General features: G+C 33.6%; 1 protein-coding gene across 2 annotated transcripts in view; it reads right to left on the bottom strand.

Moving 5' to 3' along the window:
- Positions 1-16,190, bottom strand: part of SNX18 (sorting nexin 18) — a 77,049-nt gene that overhangs the window by 34,292 nt on the left and 26,567 nt on the right. The window contains exon 2 of one of the 2 annotated variants that reach the window (XM_031965003.1): positions 4,181-6,917. The exons of the other annotated variant lie outside the window; for it this stretch is intronic. Coding sequence (XP_031820863.1) covers positions 6,664-6,917 — 254 coding nt within the window. The 3' untranslated portion in view covers positions 4,181-6,663. Of the gene's footprint in view, positions 1-4,180; positions 6,918-16,190 lie in introns of those variants that run through there. 2 annotated transcript variants of the gene reach the window in all.

The raw sequence follows: 16,190 nt of genomic DNA, 5'->3' as shown, positions 1-16,190 counted from the left end.
TCTCACTTTCTGAAAGTACTGTGACTAACAGGATTAGTATCCTAAGGTAGTAATGGAGCAATGGAAGCCAGAAGGGACAACAAGCTGCAATAGTCAAACGGCTAGCAAAGTATAATGCAAGTCCCAGGAGCTCTGCTGTATTCATAAAGCATTAATCGTAAAGAACTTCAGCCCCTGGACTCAAGGACACCAATGATGATATACAGCGTTTTGAGGTTTGCAAAGCACTTTACAAATATTATCTTATTTGATCTTCACAGCAACCCTGGAAGCCAGGTGCTTTTCTTCTCATTTTCTAGATGAGGAAACTGAGATTAAAACAGGTTAAGTGACTTGCCCAGTAAACTTCTATGGTCAGGTTCGAACTCCGTTTTTCTTGATTCCAAGTCTAGTATCGTTTACACTCTATCCATAAAATATAACTAGAAAATATAATATAATCAAGGGCCTTGGCATTCTACACACTATAAATATGCCAAAGTTCAGAGAAGGGGACAATCACTAAAAGAGTGGGACCTTTAGATTTTTCTTGCACATAACAAATATGGAGTAACGTTTAAAAGGATTGAACATATTTAACCAATAGCAGATTGCTTGCTATTCTGGGGAAAGGGGAGGGAAGGAGAAAATTTTGGAATACAAAGTCTTACAAAAATGAATGTTGAAAACTATCTTTACATGTATTTGGAGAAATAAAATATTATTAAGAAAAAAAAGAATGGGATCTGGGTTGGATTTTGAAGAAAAGAAGGAAATTTGAACTGATTGAATAGAATGTACTCTAGGAAAAGGCAGAAATGATTAAGGGAGTTTTAAGACAAAATACCATAATTAACACCTGGGATTAAGCAGTGTGTGCCACCTGTTAGTCTACTATTAGACATTCCAGAAGCATCTTGCACCAATGCTACTGAGGACTGGTATAAAATCAAAGAAGTGCCAACTGATTAGGTGATCAGAGTAATTCCCTCATTAGCATAGGATTCCTTTCATGTGCTTTGTTTTATACTCAGATATCAAGTAATATGCCATGGATCTATTTTGTCACTTAGGAGAGGAATGAAAACATAAGTAGTTTTCTGAATGTTTAACATACCTACAATTTTTTAATGATACAAGTACAAGGCAACATGTCTAGATGGTTTCCATCACTCATCTGCCTAAAAAGTCAAATTTTCAGTGCATTAATTTTAAAATGGAAAGTATTAAAAGCTTATTACTAAAAACATTAGCCACAGATTGCTTTCCAAAGGAACAAGTATTACTTCCCACAAAGATACTTATGGTACAGAAATAGTGCTAAATTTAGTCTGAGGAGCTGGATTCAAATTCTAGCTTTGAGGCTTACAGCCCATATGACTTTGGATGATAGGTCACTCTTTGGACCTATGCTTCCTAAATAACTCCTAAGATCACTTCCAGTCCTAGATGAATCATTTTAGAATTGTAATGATTCGACCCTCATTTTCTCTGTTGTCTCATATGTAATGAAGAAAACTCACATTTGTGACATTGTACTAAAAAGACAATTGACATTCTTGCTTGGCTTGGCAGGTAGTTCACCAATAAATGGGATATGTTTTGTATAATGTTATCTGCTGATATCAGAACTCAATTTATTTTGTAACATGCTGTTTGATCAGTTTTTACTCGTGTCCGACTCTCATGATACCTTTTGGGATTTTCTTGGCAAAGATAGTGGAATAGTTTGCCATTTCCTTCTCTAGTTCATTTTATAGATGAGGGAACTGAGACAAACGGGATTAAATGACTTGTGCAGGGTCACACAATTAGTGTCTGAAGCCAGATTTGCACTTATGAAGATGAATTTTTCCTGATTCCAAACCTAGTAGTCTCTCCATTCTTTATTCATTTTGCTAAGTGGCACAGTGACTTAGACTGACTCTTCAACCTTAAATGAATAATCTGTAAAATTAGAGGTTTGGATCTTTTAAGATCTTTTGAGGTTTCTTCCAGCATTGGTTAGCTCTATGAGCCTATGAACTGCATTAATTTACTGAAAACCTGAATCTTGCTAAATTAACTTGGTAAACAAAACCTACCATGTCGCTCTTAATTCTAGGGCTAAAGTTAAATCAACTTCTTTTCATTCCCCATAAGGTAAGTTAGTTGCTGCTAATAAAAGCAGAAATTAATTGGCCTTCCCAGGTCTAAAGCACCAGGCAGACATTGGTATGCCCAAAACAAAATTTTAGTGTTAAGACTTCTGCTTGACACACTGCTTTTAACTAAACAGAAAATCACCTCAGTGTGGCTGGCAAGCTTTGCAGGATAGCTGTAAACAGCTCTAAAACTTAGTGAGGGAAGTTTTATTCCACCTTCCAGTCTATTACCTTATATTGCATTTTTAAAATTTTGCTTTTATGAAATAAAATCAAGCATTTCTATAACACAGGATAATAAAAAAGATGATTTGCATATGAAACTGCAAATCTATTATGTATAACTTGCTATTCCTTTTAAGTATATAATAAAGTTATAATGGAAATTTTTTTTCTCTCTCCAAAAGATAGCTATTAGACACATATGTATATGTGTGTAAAATAATTTTATACATCCTTCCTCTTGTATTTCCACTGACTAGATCTGTCATAAACTGACAATACACAGTGTGCTTAGGTAACTTGCATAAGTAAATACATATTCAGCAGAAAATACAACAAAGGATCTTAGTTTCTAAGATAACAGATCTGAAATTGGAAGAGAACTTAGAGGTCTTCTTGTGTAATCTCATCTGACATGGAGGAAACTGAGGTCTATTGAGGGTAAGTGACTTGTTCAAGATCACATAGGTGTTAAATGGCAGAGGTAGGATTTCAACTCAAGATTCAGGGCTCTAAGTTCAGTGCTTTTTTCTCTGAATCATACAAGTAACACATTAGTTATAATAAATATTTAGTATTACATTCTAACAACAGCTATCCTACTTCATATATACAACATATAATATTACATTACTATATTATTATAATTATCAGTTATCATTGAGTTATTGGGATGAATAGGCTTCCATCTGCAGTTAGCATATAAATTACCCAGTACAGAAGATGTTTTGTTCTTTGTCTTAACATTTCCTTCTCTGGTGAGTCTTTCATACTTATTAATGAATACTTTCTTGATAAATGTTGAAAAAAAAAAGTAATATTCACTTTTGTTGAGAAATTTAACAAACCCTTCCCCTTCTTAAATGGGTAGTCATAGCTCTAGCTTACAACAAGAATTGACAGAAGAAAATACTGCTAGAAGATAAACAAAACAGTAAAGGACAACTTATAGGTAAGAATTACACTGAATTTAGCAAAGAGGAGCAAAGAATAAGACAAGAACAAATTCAGTTGAAAAATTCTTGAAAAATAGAGCAGAAATGGAAACAAAAATGATGGTAGCATTGAACAGACTGTAGTCAAGAAGGATGTAACAGAAATATTTAAAAATGAGTACATATCATTTTGGAACAAGTAGATCAGAGAATATTTGAACATCTAAAGTATTGTTTACAGTTATTATCAACAGTAGTTTTTAACTGTATGCATGTACTATATGTATGATTAGGGAGGTCCAAAGAAATTCCACCAACCATTTTATTCAAACTAAAAACTAACATAAAATGAGTTTATTAATAAATAATAGCTCACATTGATAATAGTGCTTTTTGAGTTTACAAAGCACTTTCCTCACAACAATCCTGTGAGGTAGGTCAGGACAATATTATTTTTCCATTTTAGAGATGAGGAAAATGAGGCTCAGAAGAATAAAAGACTTGACAAAGGTCATGCAGCTCTAAAGTCAGAGAGACAAGACTATTTTCCTGTTCTCCTGACCACAAGTCCACTGCTCTTTCCTTCTACTATATATCATGCTGCTCATCTTTGTAGATTCATCCTTCAAATAGGTTTTTTAGCTCTGCGTCCAAACAATCTCAACTAAAAAAAAAAAAAAAAAAAAAAAAGACCCAACAGATGTGACTACAAAGCAGTGAGATTGATTTTTGTGTGGTTGGGACATCAGTCTCATTACCTTGCTCTTAAGATACAGCTGTAGTTTTACTTTAAATAGAAAAATAGGTTTTCACAGTGGACTGCCTCACATATGTACTCTTTCTAGTCAATTCATCTCCTTATTTACCAATTCTAGAAATAAAGAAGACCAGATAATGTAATGAAGGGCATGAGAGTTTATTGGAGGGAATTGTACCATTCTGATTACGGTGACCAGCATACATGTCATGGCTTTTCTCTTAGGCATTACCATTCCAGTAATATTTGCATGCCGAAATGGTTTAATAGGCCCAAGATCGTTAGAGAAATGAAAATCTTCTCTTTTCAAATGGAAATGAAGAATAATAATTCTGGTCTTCTAATGCCACAATACTAAATAAGTTTAATTTCATATGAGCCACTGGTATAACATAATGTGCTTGTTAAAAAACAAAAGCTTTCTTGTAACAAGGCAGTGTGAACTTATACTTTCTTGTGTAGCTCAATGCACACTTCAGTTCAGGATCTACACATTCATGACCCTGGTACACCCTAGTTTTCAGGGTTTTTGTATTTAAATTAAGTCTACACTGGCCAAAACACAGTCATAAGATTCAGATAATGCTGCTGACCCACAAATTTTGTTTTCTAATTTTTTTTTTTTTATCCCAAGGCATCATCACAATAAGGAGGCAAATGTCATTTTCAAACCACTTGGAAAACACATTGAACATATATTGCTTATTTATCCAGTATAGAGCTAGACTTAAAAATAAATGTTGTAATTCCCAAGCTAAAATGAACTGGGAATTTATAAACTGAACTGTTTCAGTTCAACAATGTTATTTTACAATCAATAAGATCATATTACTTATTTGGAAAACAATGAATTTGGTTACAATTCCACGGTAAAACATAGCCATATATAATTTATAAGTCTGGCTCTAAGCAACCTATGGCATGAAATTCAAACCAAAGGTCAAAATAACTGATTATTTGATCTTAGAATTCAACCCACATAGTCTACTTTTCAGAGACTTCTTAATGAAATGATAAAATTTATTTCATAAAACAACCTCTATTTAGACTGCCAAGACTTTCTGATATTCCTTCTCACTCAATGAGCTAGAAAATCAAACTGGCTTTTCTTTCTTTCTTTTAACAAAATATTAGCAATACAGTACCAGAGGGTTTTTGATACCTTTGTTTGACTTCACAAAATAGCAGATACTTGATCTTTCACCAACATCGTATATTTGTAAACTTAATAAGAATCATGTCATTCCCACTCATCAACTGTATCACCATGAATGTTTTAGCACTTTTGCTTAAGCCAGACTCTTTTTTTTTTTTTTGTGCTTTTGAAAATCAAGCTGCTTTTAAATCTTTTTTGGTATTTAAAACTCATATAAATTTCCCTTGTAATAATAACAAAAGAAAAAAGTTAAAAGATTTAAAACAAAATTTTTTTGGGGGGTGGGGGGAGAAACACCTTATAATAATAGTGATTCTTTTACATGCAGTAGAAATAAATTTGTATCTCTTCCGTATCTGGAATAGTAGAAATCATGTCTGGTCCCTCCTAAATCAACCAAAGCTACTTTTTAAATTATTTAGTACAATACTTTATAGACATCCCTGAAAGTTTTTGATTGAGTAAGCCAGTGAATCACAGTGGAGTCTCGGGTCAATTATTTAACAGTGTAGCTCCATTTCAAAATCAGTGACTATCCAAACAATGAGAAAAATACTTTTTAAACTCAAAAAAGAAAAAAAAAAAAAAAAACCGAGTGGTCACCGAATCTATTTTTGTATCCCCTGAATTGAATTTTCTTCTTCACTCATAATTTTGAGTTATAATTTAGTGAAGAGGCTCATATGCTACCATGTCATGTACGAGACTGCAGTGGCACAATGTTCTTGCTTCCTGGTATACATAATAAATAGTCTTCACATCCAGAGACGAGCATTGGTTCCAGATCCTGTATTTTCAGACAGCATTTTCTCAGGAGATAATACTTGCTGTGCAAAATGATGACAGCTGATAACTTTTCCAGTCAATGAGATTATCAGTCTGTCATTTATATGCACTGACCCTTCATTCTTTCAATTTCAAAAAAATGTGGTTTACTAAAAAAAAAAAAAAAAAAAAAAAAAAAAAAGGGGGTGGTGGTGGAGAGAAGAAAAACCAAGAGTCTAAAGGCACAAAGTCGCATAGCTGCTCTAGGAGGAGTTTGTAAACAGAGAATTGGTTGAATTTAGATAATCCAAATCTACAAGAATAAAAAGGCATCCAAAGTAGGCTTTTAACTAGCCAGCTTCTTTGAGACCCTTAATGGGTTTTGAGGTCTACAAAGTATGCACTAAAATACCCATACTTCAAAAAGCAATAAGGCAAATAGTATAATCATTATTCCAAAAGTTACAATGGTAGTGTAGGCATACATAGTATAATTTAGCTACAATGTGTGGTACTGTTTCTATTACATAACCATATTAACTGTTTCTTTCCTACATAATTATATATTCAGCTGGGTTCCAGTTGAACACAAAACCATCCTTGTACCACCACTGACAGTTGGCAAAGAGTTCTTTGACAGCAGTTATTTTTACTCTGTTTAAATCACCCTCAAACTGAGGGAAGTTAGAATTCAAAGTTCAGATATTAAACACTATCATACTTGTGAAGAGCTTCTTCCAACTTTTGTGTCACTTTTTGGAAAAATATTATTTGCTGCTGTAAGAAATGCTGCATCTGTGATTTGAAGTCTCTCACTCGAATTTGATGGAAGTGGTGAATTTCAGCCAAAGTAGCAAAAGAAATTGTATTACAGCGATCTTGAATGCCATCTGCCTTTTGGACCTCCATTTTCCCTTCTTCTACATGCCGTTTACTCTCCTTTACTTTGGTAAGAGCTCCTGTCACAAAGAGAAAATTAATGTTAAAAGAAGGAAGAATTTTTATTAGTAACATCACCTCAATCTAATTATGCTATACTAATCATAATTAATTAGTATATTGTATTTTAGGTACTATTAATACATTCTTAAAATATTTTAAATTTCTTTAAAAACTTAATTGTTTGTCTATGTATGTATAAAAACCATCACTTTCTGGGATTTCACTTTAGGAGTCCACCACACTACAGGAGGCTGAATTTCTATATCAGTTTTTTTCCTCTGAAGTGTCTTACTAATGAAAGTGATTGTAAGTCACTAACAGAGAAAGAATGAAAAGTCACTTCTCAGGAAGCCCCACAGAATAATATCTTCAGAAGATTCTGACAATGCACATTCAGTATGATACGTGCAAATGAAATGTAGAGATCAGCTAGATAACCTAAGAAGGTTATGTATGAGGGAAGATGAATAAATAAAGCTATCTGGATAGGTAAGAAAATATGAGATCACTGAAGGTTTTCAAAGTCAGGCAGAATCTGGAATTTAATAAGCAACTTTATCATTATAAACAACAATAATGAAAAAATTCTGCTGTAAATTTATTGTATAAAAATGGATTAAGATACTTCTGTCAAAATATAAATAAGAACACTAACAATATTTGTCCCATCTCTTTCAATACATGAATTTGCCCAGCTGTCACTTTTTTAAAATATGATTTTATGATAATTAAAAGGTATGCTGAATTTGCATTACACCCCTTCAGAAGCCTCATCATATTTCTTTGTAGTCTTCATATTTATTACATCATAGTATTTCAAATACACACACAAATACATAAGTATACATATACATATAATATATGCATACATTCTTTAGGATAAGTTGCAAGAAGGAGCAGATATGAACTGGTATATAAAATTCTTCATCAGGAGCTCTCTAGATTGATGAAATCACAAGATCAGTTAAGAACAAAATTTTATACACACATATCATACATACATACACAAACACACACTACCTTCAGATCTCTGGTTTCATAAGTATATGAAATTACTAGTGTGTTTAAAATTTCTTCACTTCAAAGCACTGTTATAGAACTCCCTGTCTTAAGAGTTGCCTGGGGCCACACACTACATCACAGACAAGATCTTAAAATCAAATCTTCTCATGACAAAGATGGACTTCTATCTACTGTGCTACATTCTCTCCCAATGAATATTGTTTTATTAATATAATTATGTAGATTGCTGTGATTAGAAGTGAGGTTCTTGACCTCATAGTAGATAAATATGACAAAGAATAAAAAACTGTAATCCAAAATAATGATTTAGAGACAGAGAAGTTTTTGAGAGAACAAATCAGGGAAGTCTTCTGAAAAGAGATGGTAAATGGATAGACTAAGATTTTTAGCAGGTAAAGGGGAGTTAAAGAAAGGGAAAAAATATATTCAATTATTGTTCTGTAAGAAATGACCAACAGGATGATTTCAGAAAGGCCTGGAGAGACTTACACGAACTGATGCTGAGTGAAACGAGCAGGGCCAGGAGATCGTTATAGACTTCAACAACAATACTATATGATGACCAGTTCTGATAGACTTGGCCATCCTCAGCAATAAGATGAACCAAATTATTTCCAATGGAGCAATAATGAACTGAACCAACTAGCCTAGCGAAAGAACTCTGGGAGATGACTAAAAACCATTACATTGAATTCCCAATCCCTATATTTTTGCCTACCTACATTTTGGATTTTCTTCACAGGCTAATTGTACAATATTTCAGAGTCCAATTCTTTTTGTACAGCAAAAACGGTTTGGTCATGTATACTTATTGTGTATCTAATTTATATTTTAATATATTTAACATCTACTGGTCATCCTGCCATCTGGGGGAGGGGGTGGGGGAAGGAGGGGAAAAAGTGGAACAAGAGGTTTGGCAATTGTCAATGCTGTAAAGTTACCCATACATATAACCTGTAAATAAAAGATTATTAAATAAAAATAAATAAATAAATATATTCAATAATGTGGAGGTATGGAAGAATGAGGATATGCATGAAGAAAAATAGTAAATCCGGTAAGTTAAACTTTGAAAATGTGGATGACAGTAGCATGAAAATAGAAAAGCGAGCCAACAAAGATTAGAAAAGGCCCTGAATATCAAACTAAAGAGTCTGAACTTTATTTGGAAGGCAAGAGCAGCCACTAAAGAGTTAGGAGCACTGATAACTTTAGCAAAACTGTAGGATACAAAGTAAATCCACATAAATCATCAGAATTTTTATATATTACCAACAAACTCCAGCAGCAAGAAATACAAAGAGAAATTCCATTCAAAATAATTGTCAATAAATTTTTGAGAGTCTATCTGCCAAGGAAAGTCAGGAACTATATGAACACAAGTACAAAACACTTTCCATACAGATAGTCAGATCTAGTCAATTCGAAAAATATCAAGTGCTCATGGATAGGATGAGCAAATATAATAAAAATGACAATACTACCTAAATTAATCTACTTTAGTGTTATACTAATCAAACTCCCAAGAAATTATTTTGCAGATCTAGAAAAAATAATAACAGAGTTCATCTGGAAGAACAAAATGTTAAAAATTTCAAGGGAATTAATGGAAAAAAAAATGCCAATGAAGATGGTCTAGCTGTGCCAGACCTAAAACTTTATAAAGCAGTAGTCATCAAAACCATTTAGTACTGGCTAAGAAATAGAGTAGTTGATCAGTAGAATAAGTTAGGTTCACAGGACAAAACAGTCAATGACTATAGTAATTTAGTGTTTGGCAAACTCAAAGATCTCAACTTTTGGGATAAGAATCCACTATTTGACAAAAACTGCTAGGAAAAATGGAAACTACTATGGCAGAAACTAGGCCACTGACCCATACCTAACATCCTATACATAAGATGGCAATGAGTTCATGATTTAGACATAAAGATTGATATGATACACAAATTAGAAGAACATAGGATAGTCTACCTCTTAAGATTTATAGAGGAGGAAGGAATCTGTAACCAAAGAAGAACTGAAGCTCATTACTGAAGGCAAAATAGATGATTCTGATTATATTAAGTTAAAAAGTCCTTGTACAAACAAAACTAATACAGACAAGATTAAAAGAGAAGCAATAAATTTTTACAAGCAAAAGTTCTGATAAAAGGCCTCACTTCTAAAATATATAAAGAACTGACTCAAATTTATAAGAATTCATGCCATTCTCCAATTGATAAATGTTCAAAGGATATGAACAGACAATTTTCAAATGAAGAAATTGAAATCATTTCTGGTTATATCAAATAGTGCTCTAAATCACTATTGATCAGAGAAATGCAAATAAAGACAACTCTGAGGTACAACTATCTCTCGGATTGGCTAAAATGATAGGAAAAGATAATGACAAATGTTGGAGAGAAAACTGGGACACTGATACATTGCTGGTGGAATTGTGAATGAATCCAACCATTCTAGAGAGCAATTTGGAACTATGCTCAAAAAGTTATCAAACTGTGCACACCTTTTGATCCAGCAGTGTTTCTACTGAGCTTGTATCCCAAAGAGATCTTAAAGAAGGGAAAAAGACCCACATGTGCAAAAATGTTTGTGGCAGCCCTTTTTGTAGTGGCCAGAAACTGGAAACTGAGTGGATGCCCATCAATTGGAGAATGGCTGAATAAATTGTGGTATATGAATGTTATGGAATATTATTATTCTGGAAGAAACGATCAGCAGGATGATTTCAGAAAGATCTGGAGAGACCTATAGGAGCTGATGCAAAGTGAAATGAGCAGAACCAGGAGATCATTATACATGGCAACAAGGCTATATGATGATCAATTCTGACCGATGTGGTTCTTCTCAACAATGAGATGATTGAGGCCAGTTCCAATGGTCTTGTGATGAAGAGAACCATCTACACTCAGCAAGAGAACTCTGGGAACTGAGGGTGGACCACAACATAAGATTTTCACTCTTTCTATTGTTGTTTGCTTGCATTTTGTTTTCTTTCTCATTTTTTCCCCTTTTTGATCCAATTTTTCTTGTGCAGCAAGATAATTGTATAAATAGGTATACCTATATTGGATTTAACATACATTTCTACCATGTTTAACATATACTGGATTACTGGCCTTCTAGGGAAGGGATGGGGGAAGGGGAGAAGGAAGGGAAATTGGAACGCAAGGTTTTGCAAGGGTCAATATTGAAAAATTATCCTTGCATGTGTTTTGAAAATAAAAAGCTTCAACTTAAAAAAAAAAAAAAAAAAAAAAGAGCAGAGGAGTGATGTGACCAAGACCTGGCAATGGTGTGTGAAGGTGGTTCTGGACGATGATGGAGAATATGTAAGACCAGTTAGAACATTAAAGTGGTGGCAAATGGAGTAGAGAAGAAGGCTTGGATGTTAGGAATACTGTGGAGGTGGAATCTGTAGAACTTGGTGACTTGTTTAGATATAAGAGATAAATTGCAGTGGATAGCTGAGTGGCACAGTGGATAGAAGAGTCCAAAGGAGAACCAAATGTCAAAAGAGATAATAAATTTTGTTTCAGCTAAATTTGGGGCGACTATGGGAAACCTAAGTTGGCAAGGATGAGTTTAGGAAAGAATTTGATGCAAGGGCTAGATTTGGAATTCGTCTAAAGAAGGTAGCTTAAACCGCAGTGGCAAGTGAAATTACTAGGAAGAGTTCAGAGAAAATAAAATGAAGTTGAGACCACAACAGCAGGAATACAAATTTAAGAATTTGGGAAGAAGACCAGCAAAGAAGTCATAAAAAATAAAGAACAATCTCAAAAATCAAAGGAGAGAGTAAGCAGAAAAATAATGAGAAGAAGATGAGTTGCAGTGCTTCTGTCAAATGGACTCCATTCTCTTAGTGAAGTAGGTTAGAACAGCTGCTCTAAGACTGAGAATTGAGAGCTAGATTAGAGCTTAAAGGGAGGTTTGGATAAATGAAACCTTATAGTTTTCATGAACTGTTCTAATTCTTCTAAATAACTGACCACCTTCCCTAGATCACTATTTATTTCACATCCTAAAATCAAAGATGTCCCAAAAGTGCTGTACTGGGTCCTCTTCTCTCCAAAACCTCTCTTAATGATCTCACCAACAAACATGACTTCTATTCTCTTTTCTATGTAGATGACTCTAAGATCAGTATAGTTATCCCAAGTCCTCTTGAGCTCTAATCCCACATAACCAATTGCCCACCAGATATTTCAAACTGCATATGTCAGAGCTATCTCAAGCTCATTGTGTCCAAAACACAACTCATCTTTCCTGTAAAACTCAACCATCCTTCTAGACATCCAAATAGGCAATCCCCAAGATAGCTTTGACTCCTATTTTTCCTTTATCTCCATATCCAATCTTTTCAAATCTATAACACATCATGAATAAAGCACTGAATTTCAAGTCATGAATAACTTGGTTCAAACTCCATTTTAGACACCAACCTTCACTTTTATCTTCTTACATTTTCCTTCTGTTTGCCTTAGTTTTCTCAACTGCAAAATGGGGATTACGATAGCACCTCTCTTACAAGGTTTTTGTGAGGATGGATTGAAATTTGTAAAAGACTTTAGGGGTTTCTGTATGTAATAGGCAATAAATGCTTATTCCCTTCCCATTCCCGTCCCATCCCCTCCTCATGTGACTGTAAATCCAATATACTTCTTTTTGCCCCATCTCATCCAAAAACTGTGAGATATCTTGGGTGCTTTCCCCTGCATAAGTTAAGTACCAGCTGCTTTCAGAATAGAATGGCTGTTCTAATTCTTCTAGAAAGGTCCTTGCACATTTTAAGGTTGCTGCAACATTTCAGCATTCCATCTGTGATTGTAATCCTACCTGTAATGACAAGATAGAAATGACAGAATGACGGAGGTAGTGACAGCAGAAATGGTTTAAAAAAAAAAAAGAAGTGTGAATTAGAGTCATTGTTAAAGAAACATTAGGCTTAAATTTTAAAGTTGAAAGAAACCTTAAAGAGTTGGCCAGTTCAATACTCCATTTTAGAGATAATGAAACTGAGCCTCAAATGGGGTTAAATGACTTGTCCAAATAACAGCTAGTTAAAAGAAAATTCAAAACTATAACTCAGTTCTCATGACTCTTAAAGAGTCTAGTTCTCTTTCCAATTACATCATGCACAAAGAACATTGCTAGAATATTGGCCAACAGTAATATATCATACAAAATTGCTTCCTCAGTGTTGATACTTTCAAAAACTAAAAGAGATGATTTCACAATTTCTTTAACAGCAGATTTATTATCATGGCTATACTTGCATAGACTTTTGAGCTGCATTTTAAAATCCTATCTTGTTTACTTATTTAATAACTTAAGAATTTACATTTCCCATTCTAATGTTGAATTGAGTATACTAATTCACAATGGAAAAAAAAAATAAAAGTAAAATGAGAATGCAGAATGGGGAAATAAAACATGAACTAATAAGTAAGGGGAGAGTAAAATGAAAGGAAGCTAAAACTTTAGCCAAGAAGAATAAGAAGGTTATTTGGAAAATCTAGATCCTACCAACAATAACAAAAAAAACCAACAACATAGACCCATAAAAATCAATATAATAATTGAGAATAGCCCTCAAATGATCACTTAAATTATTCAGTTATCACTAAATAAAGAAAAAAAGACAACTTAAAATTTCAGTGGAATGTAGTATTTTCTCCTGAAACACTAATCTTTCTCTTAAGAGGAAAAAGAAGGGGAGGGACAGTGTCAATTAAAACACCCTCTTAGGTACAAAATAAATCACTGGGAGCTAAATTCCTCTTAGAATCTGAACTCAATAATGACTATTTTGGCCAGCGTAGCTCATATTTTAATATATTTTTTAAAAAACCCTTTGAAGCACTTGATACAATAAGGAGTATCTTGGGTATTTCACATTATATCTGGGGTTAATGATAATCAAGTCCAAAGGAGACAGCACTAACAATTGGTTTTAAGATTTAAGTTACAGTATCACAAACTCCTTTAGCAAAATAGGGAAACCTACAATCCATAACTTTTCTCAGAACAACACATCAAAAATATCTATGATTATAAAGAAAACAAATCATCAAAATGTTGTGTGTTGTGTTTTGTTTTGTTTTTTAAAGTTCACAGACCATGTCAAGAACCCTTCTTATATCTTACCACCATAGTAGGCAGCTGGATGGATTTTTTTTTTTAAATTCTTTGACCACAGAAAGAGAATAGAGACTGGACTAAAATTCTCCCCAACTTTTGTACAATTGTTCTATGAAAACTTTTACTGTATTCAATGAATGGCAAAAAAGATTATCTAGAATGCAAAAGAAGATTTAAGGACTAATTTCTTCCAGAAAGAGATTTGCTTGGCAGGTGCAACTAAATGTTGCTATTTTGAAAGTCTAACATTAATAAGACTAAGGGTAAATGATACATGTAATAAAATAAAAATTGAAAATACAGCCTACAATACTAGCATATTTTTTCAAGCTATTAAAGTTTATACTTCCAGATTTAAAAGATTAGAAATTAATATTTTTAATCCAGATAAATTAAAAATATTCTAAAAACAAGACAAAAGAGTCATGAACATTCACACCAGAATTAAGACTACTCAATTTCCTTTTTTTAAATCCTAGTTTATTTTTGTGAATGTGGGAGCAAATCAACAGGCATAATCAAATAGGTTCTCATCTAAGGACATAGCACCAGGTAGAGTACTGGTTGGAAAAGAGTGGATGCATAAAAAGGTAATTGTTAAGCATTTACCATGTGAGGGTATCTAGCTTATAGTGTTCGGATTCAGGGGGACCCCAAAATATTGGTTTTCTGGAATGGTGATACAGAGGTCCCAAAAGAATTTGGAGGTTTAGATAATCTCCAAGTCAAGAAGCAAATTTTCATTATAATTAAATCACTAATTAAAGCAGGATAAATTCCAAGACAAGAAAACAGCAGAGTATATAGGGAGTTCAGAACAAAGCATGGAACAGGGCAAATGACATCATGAGATGGGTTCACACCACTGGTGTGAAGTTTGGTAATGGAGGCTAGCAATTATCCCCTTTCTTAACATAAGAAGACAACAGTTCAGACTTCTGAATGACAAAGCAGATGTCCTTCTTGAAGGATAGCCTAGTAGAATAAAGATATTGGGCCCAACTCCCTTTCTTTCACACACATTCTCTAAGCTTGTGCCTTATTATTTCCAACAGCTACATGGTGACTATATCATTCCCAAGATCAGGTAGCCTGGGTTTTGTTTTTTTTTTTTTTTTTCAAATATTAGGGTTTTCTACTATTATTGGGGCTTCTAAATAGTAGGCTCTTAATTAATGCTAGATGGCTTCACTGAGTATCAAAAGTTCTGGAAAAGCCACATGGCAAAAGAAAAGGTACCCACAATGCCAAAAAACTAAGTTCCTGGAAAATGTCCAATTCCCAGGCCCAGCCTCAGAAAAGCAGAATGTAACCTCCCCAACATGCGGCATAATGGTAGAATTTCCTAAGCACCTCCTCTCTAGCAGACCCAAATTCAAGATTTCTGGAATAAGATTTTGTAGCTAGCTTTAGGAGTTGTCTCAAAATTAACTTCAATTAGAGACTTATTCTAATTTTTTTTTTTTTTTTTTTTAAAGATACTACTCCTCTTTCATGATATACACTCTGGATTCAGTAGAAAGTTGAATCCGAGGTTATTTCTACAATGATAAAGAAATGATAACTAATGTTGAGAATGATAAGTTTAAGCCATTACAGTATCCCGAGTCACAAAATGAAAAAATATTGTTGCTTGCACAACCTCTATTTCTTCTTTTCCTTTTCCCAGTCTCCCTGCCCTAGACACAGACATAGATATACACAAGTGCATGTACACACATGCACACACATTCAACCCCTTAGCTGCTGACACATTTTTGGCTTTCTACTAGAACTCAGAACATACTTTCCCTACAGAAATGCTGTTTAAAAAAAAAAAAGATAAAGTTGAAATATGTTTCAAGTATCCTTGATGGCCATTTAAGCTTTACATGGGATGACCTAAGAAACTAAATTCTAAACCACCAACTCAGAAATGTATTTTTAGAGTATGATCTATTTGTAAATTAGCGCCCACCTGCACGTCTTGACTTTTCAGATATGTCATAATAATGGCACCGATATATAGAATTTTCCAATATTGTTGGCATCTAAATAATGAACAGCTGGAGAAGAATAAATTATTAGTTCACCCTAAAAAAAAAATATGTTAAGTTGCAATTTCTAAGGTTTCTTTAAAA

The sequence above is a fragment of the Sarcophilus harrisii genome, chromosome 1, assembly GCF_902635505.1.
Source record: "Sarcophilus harrisii chromosome 1, mSarHar1.11, whole genome shotgun sequence".
Taxonomy (NCBI): domain Eukaryota; kingdom Metazoa; phylum Chordata; class Mammalia; order Dasyuromorphia; family Dasyuridae; genus Sarcophilus; species Sarcophilus harrisii.
This window is presented reverse-complemented; position numbering and strand designations above follow the sequence as displayed.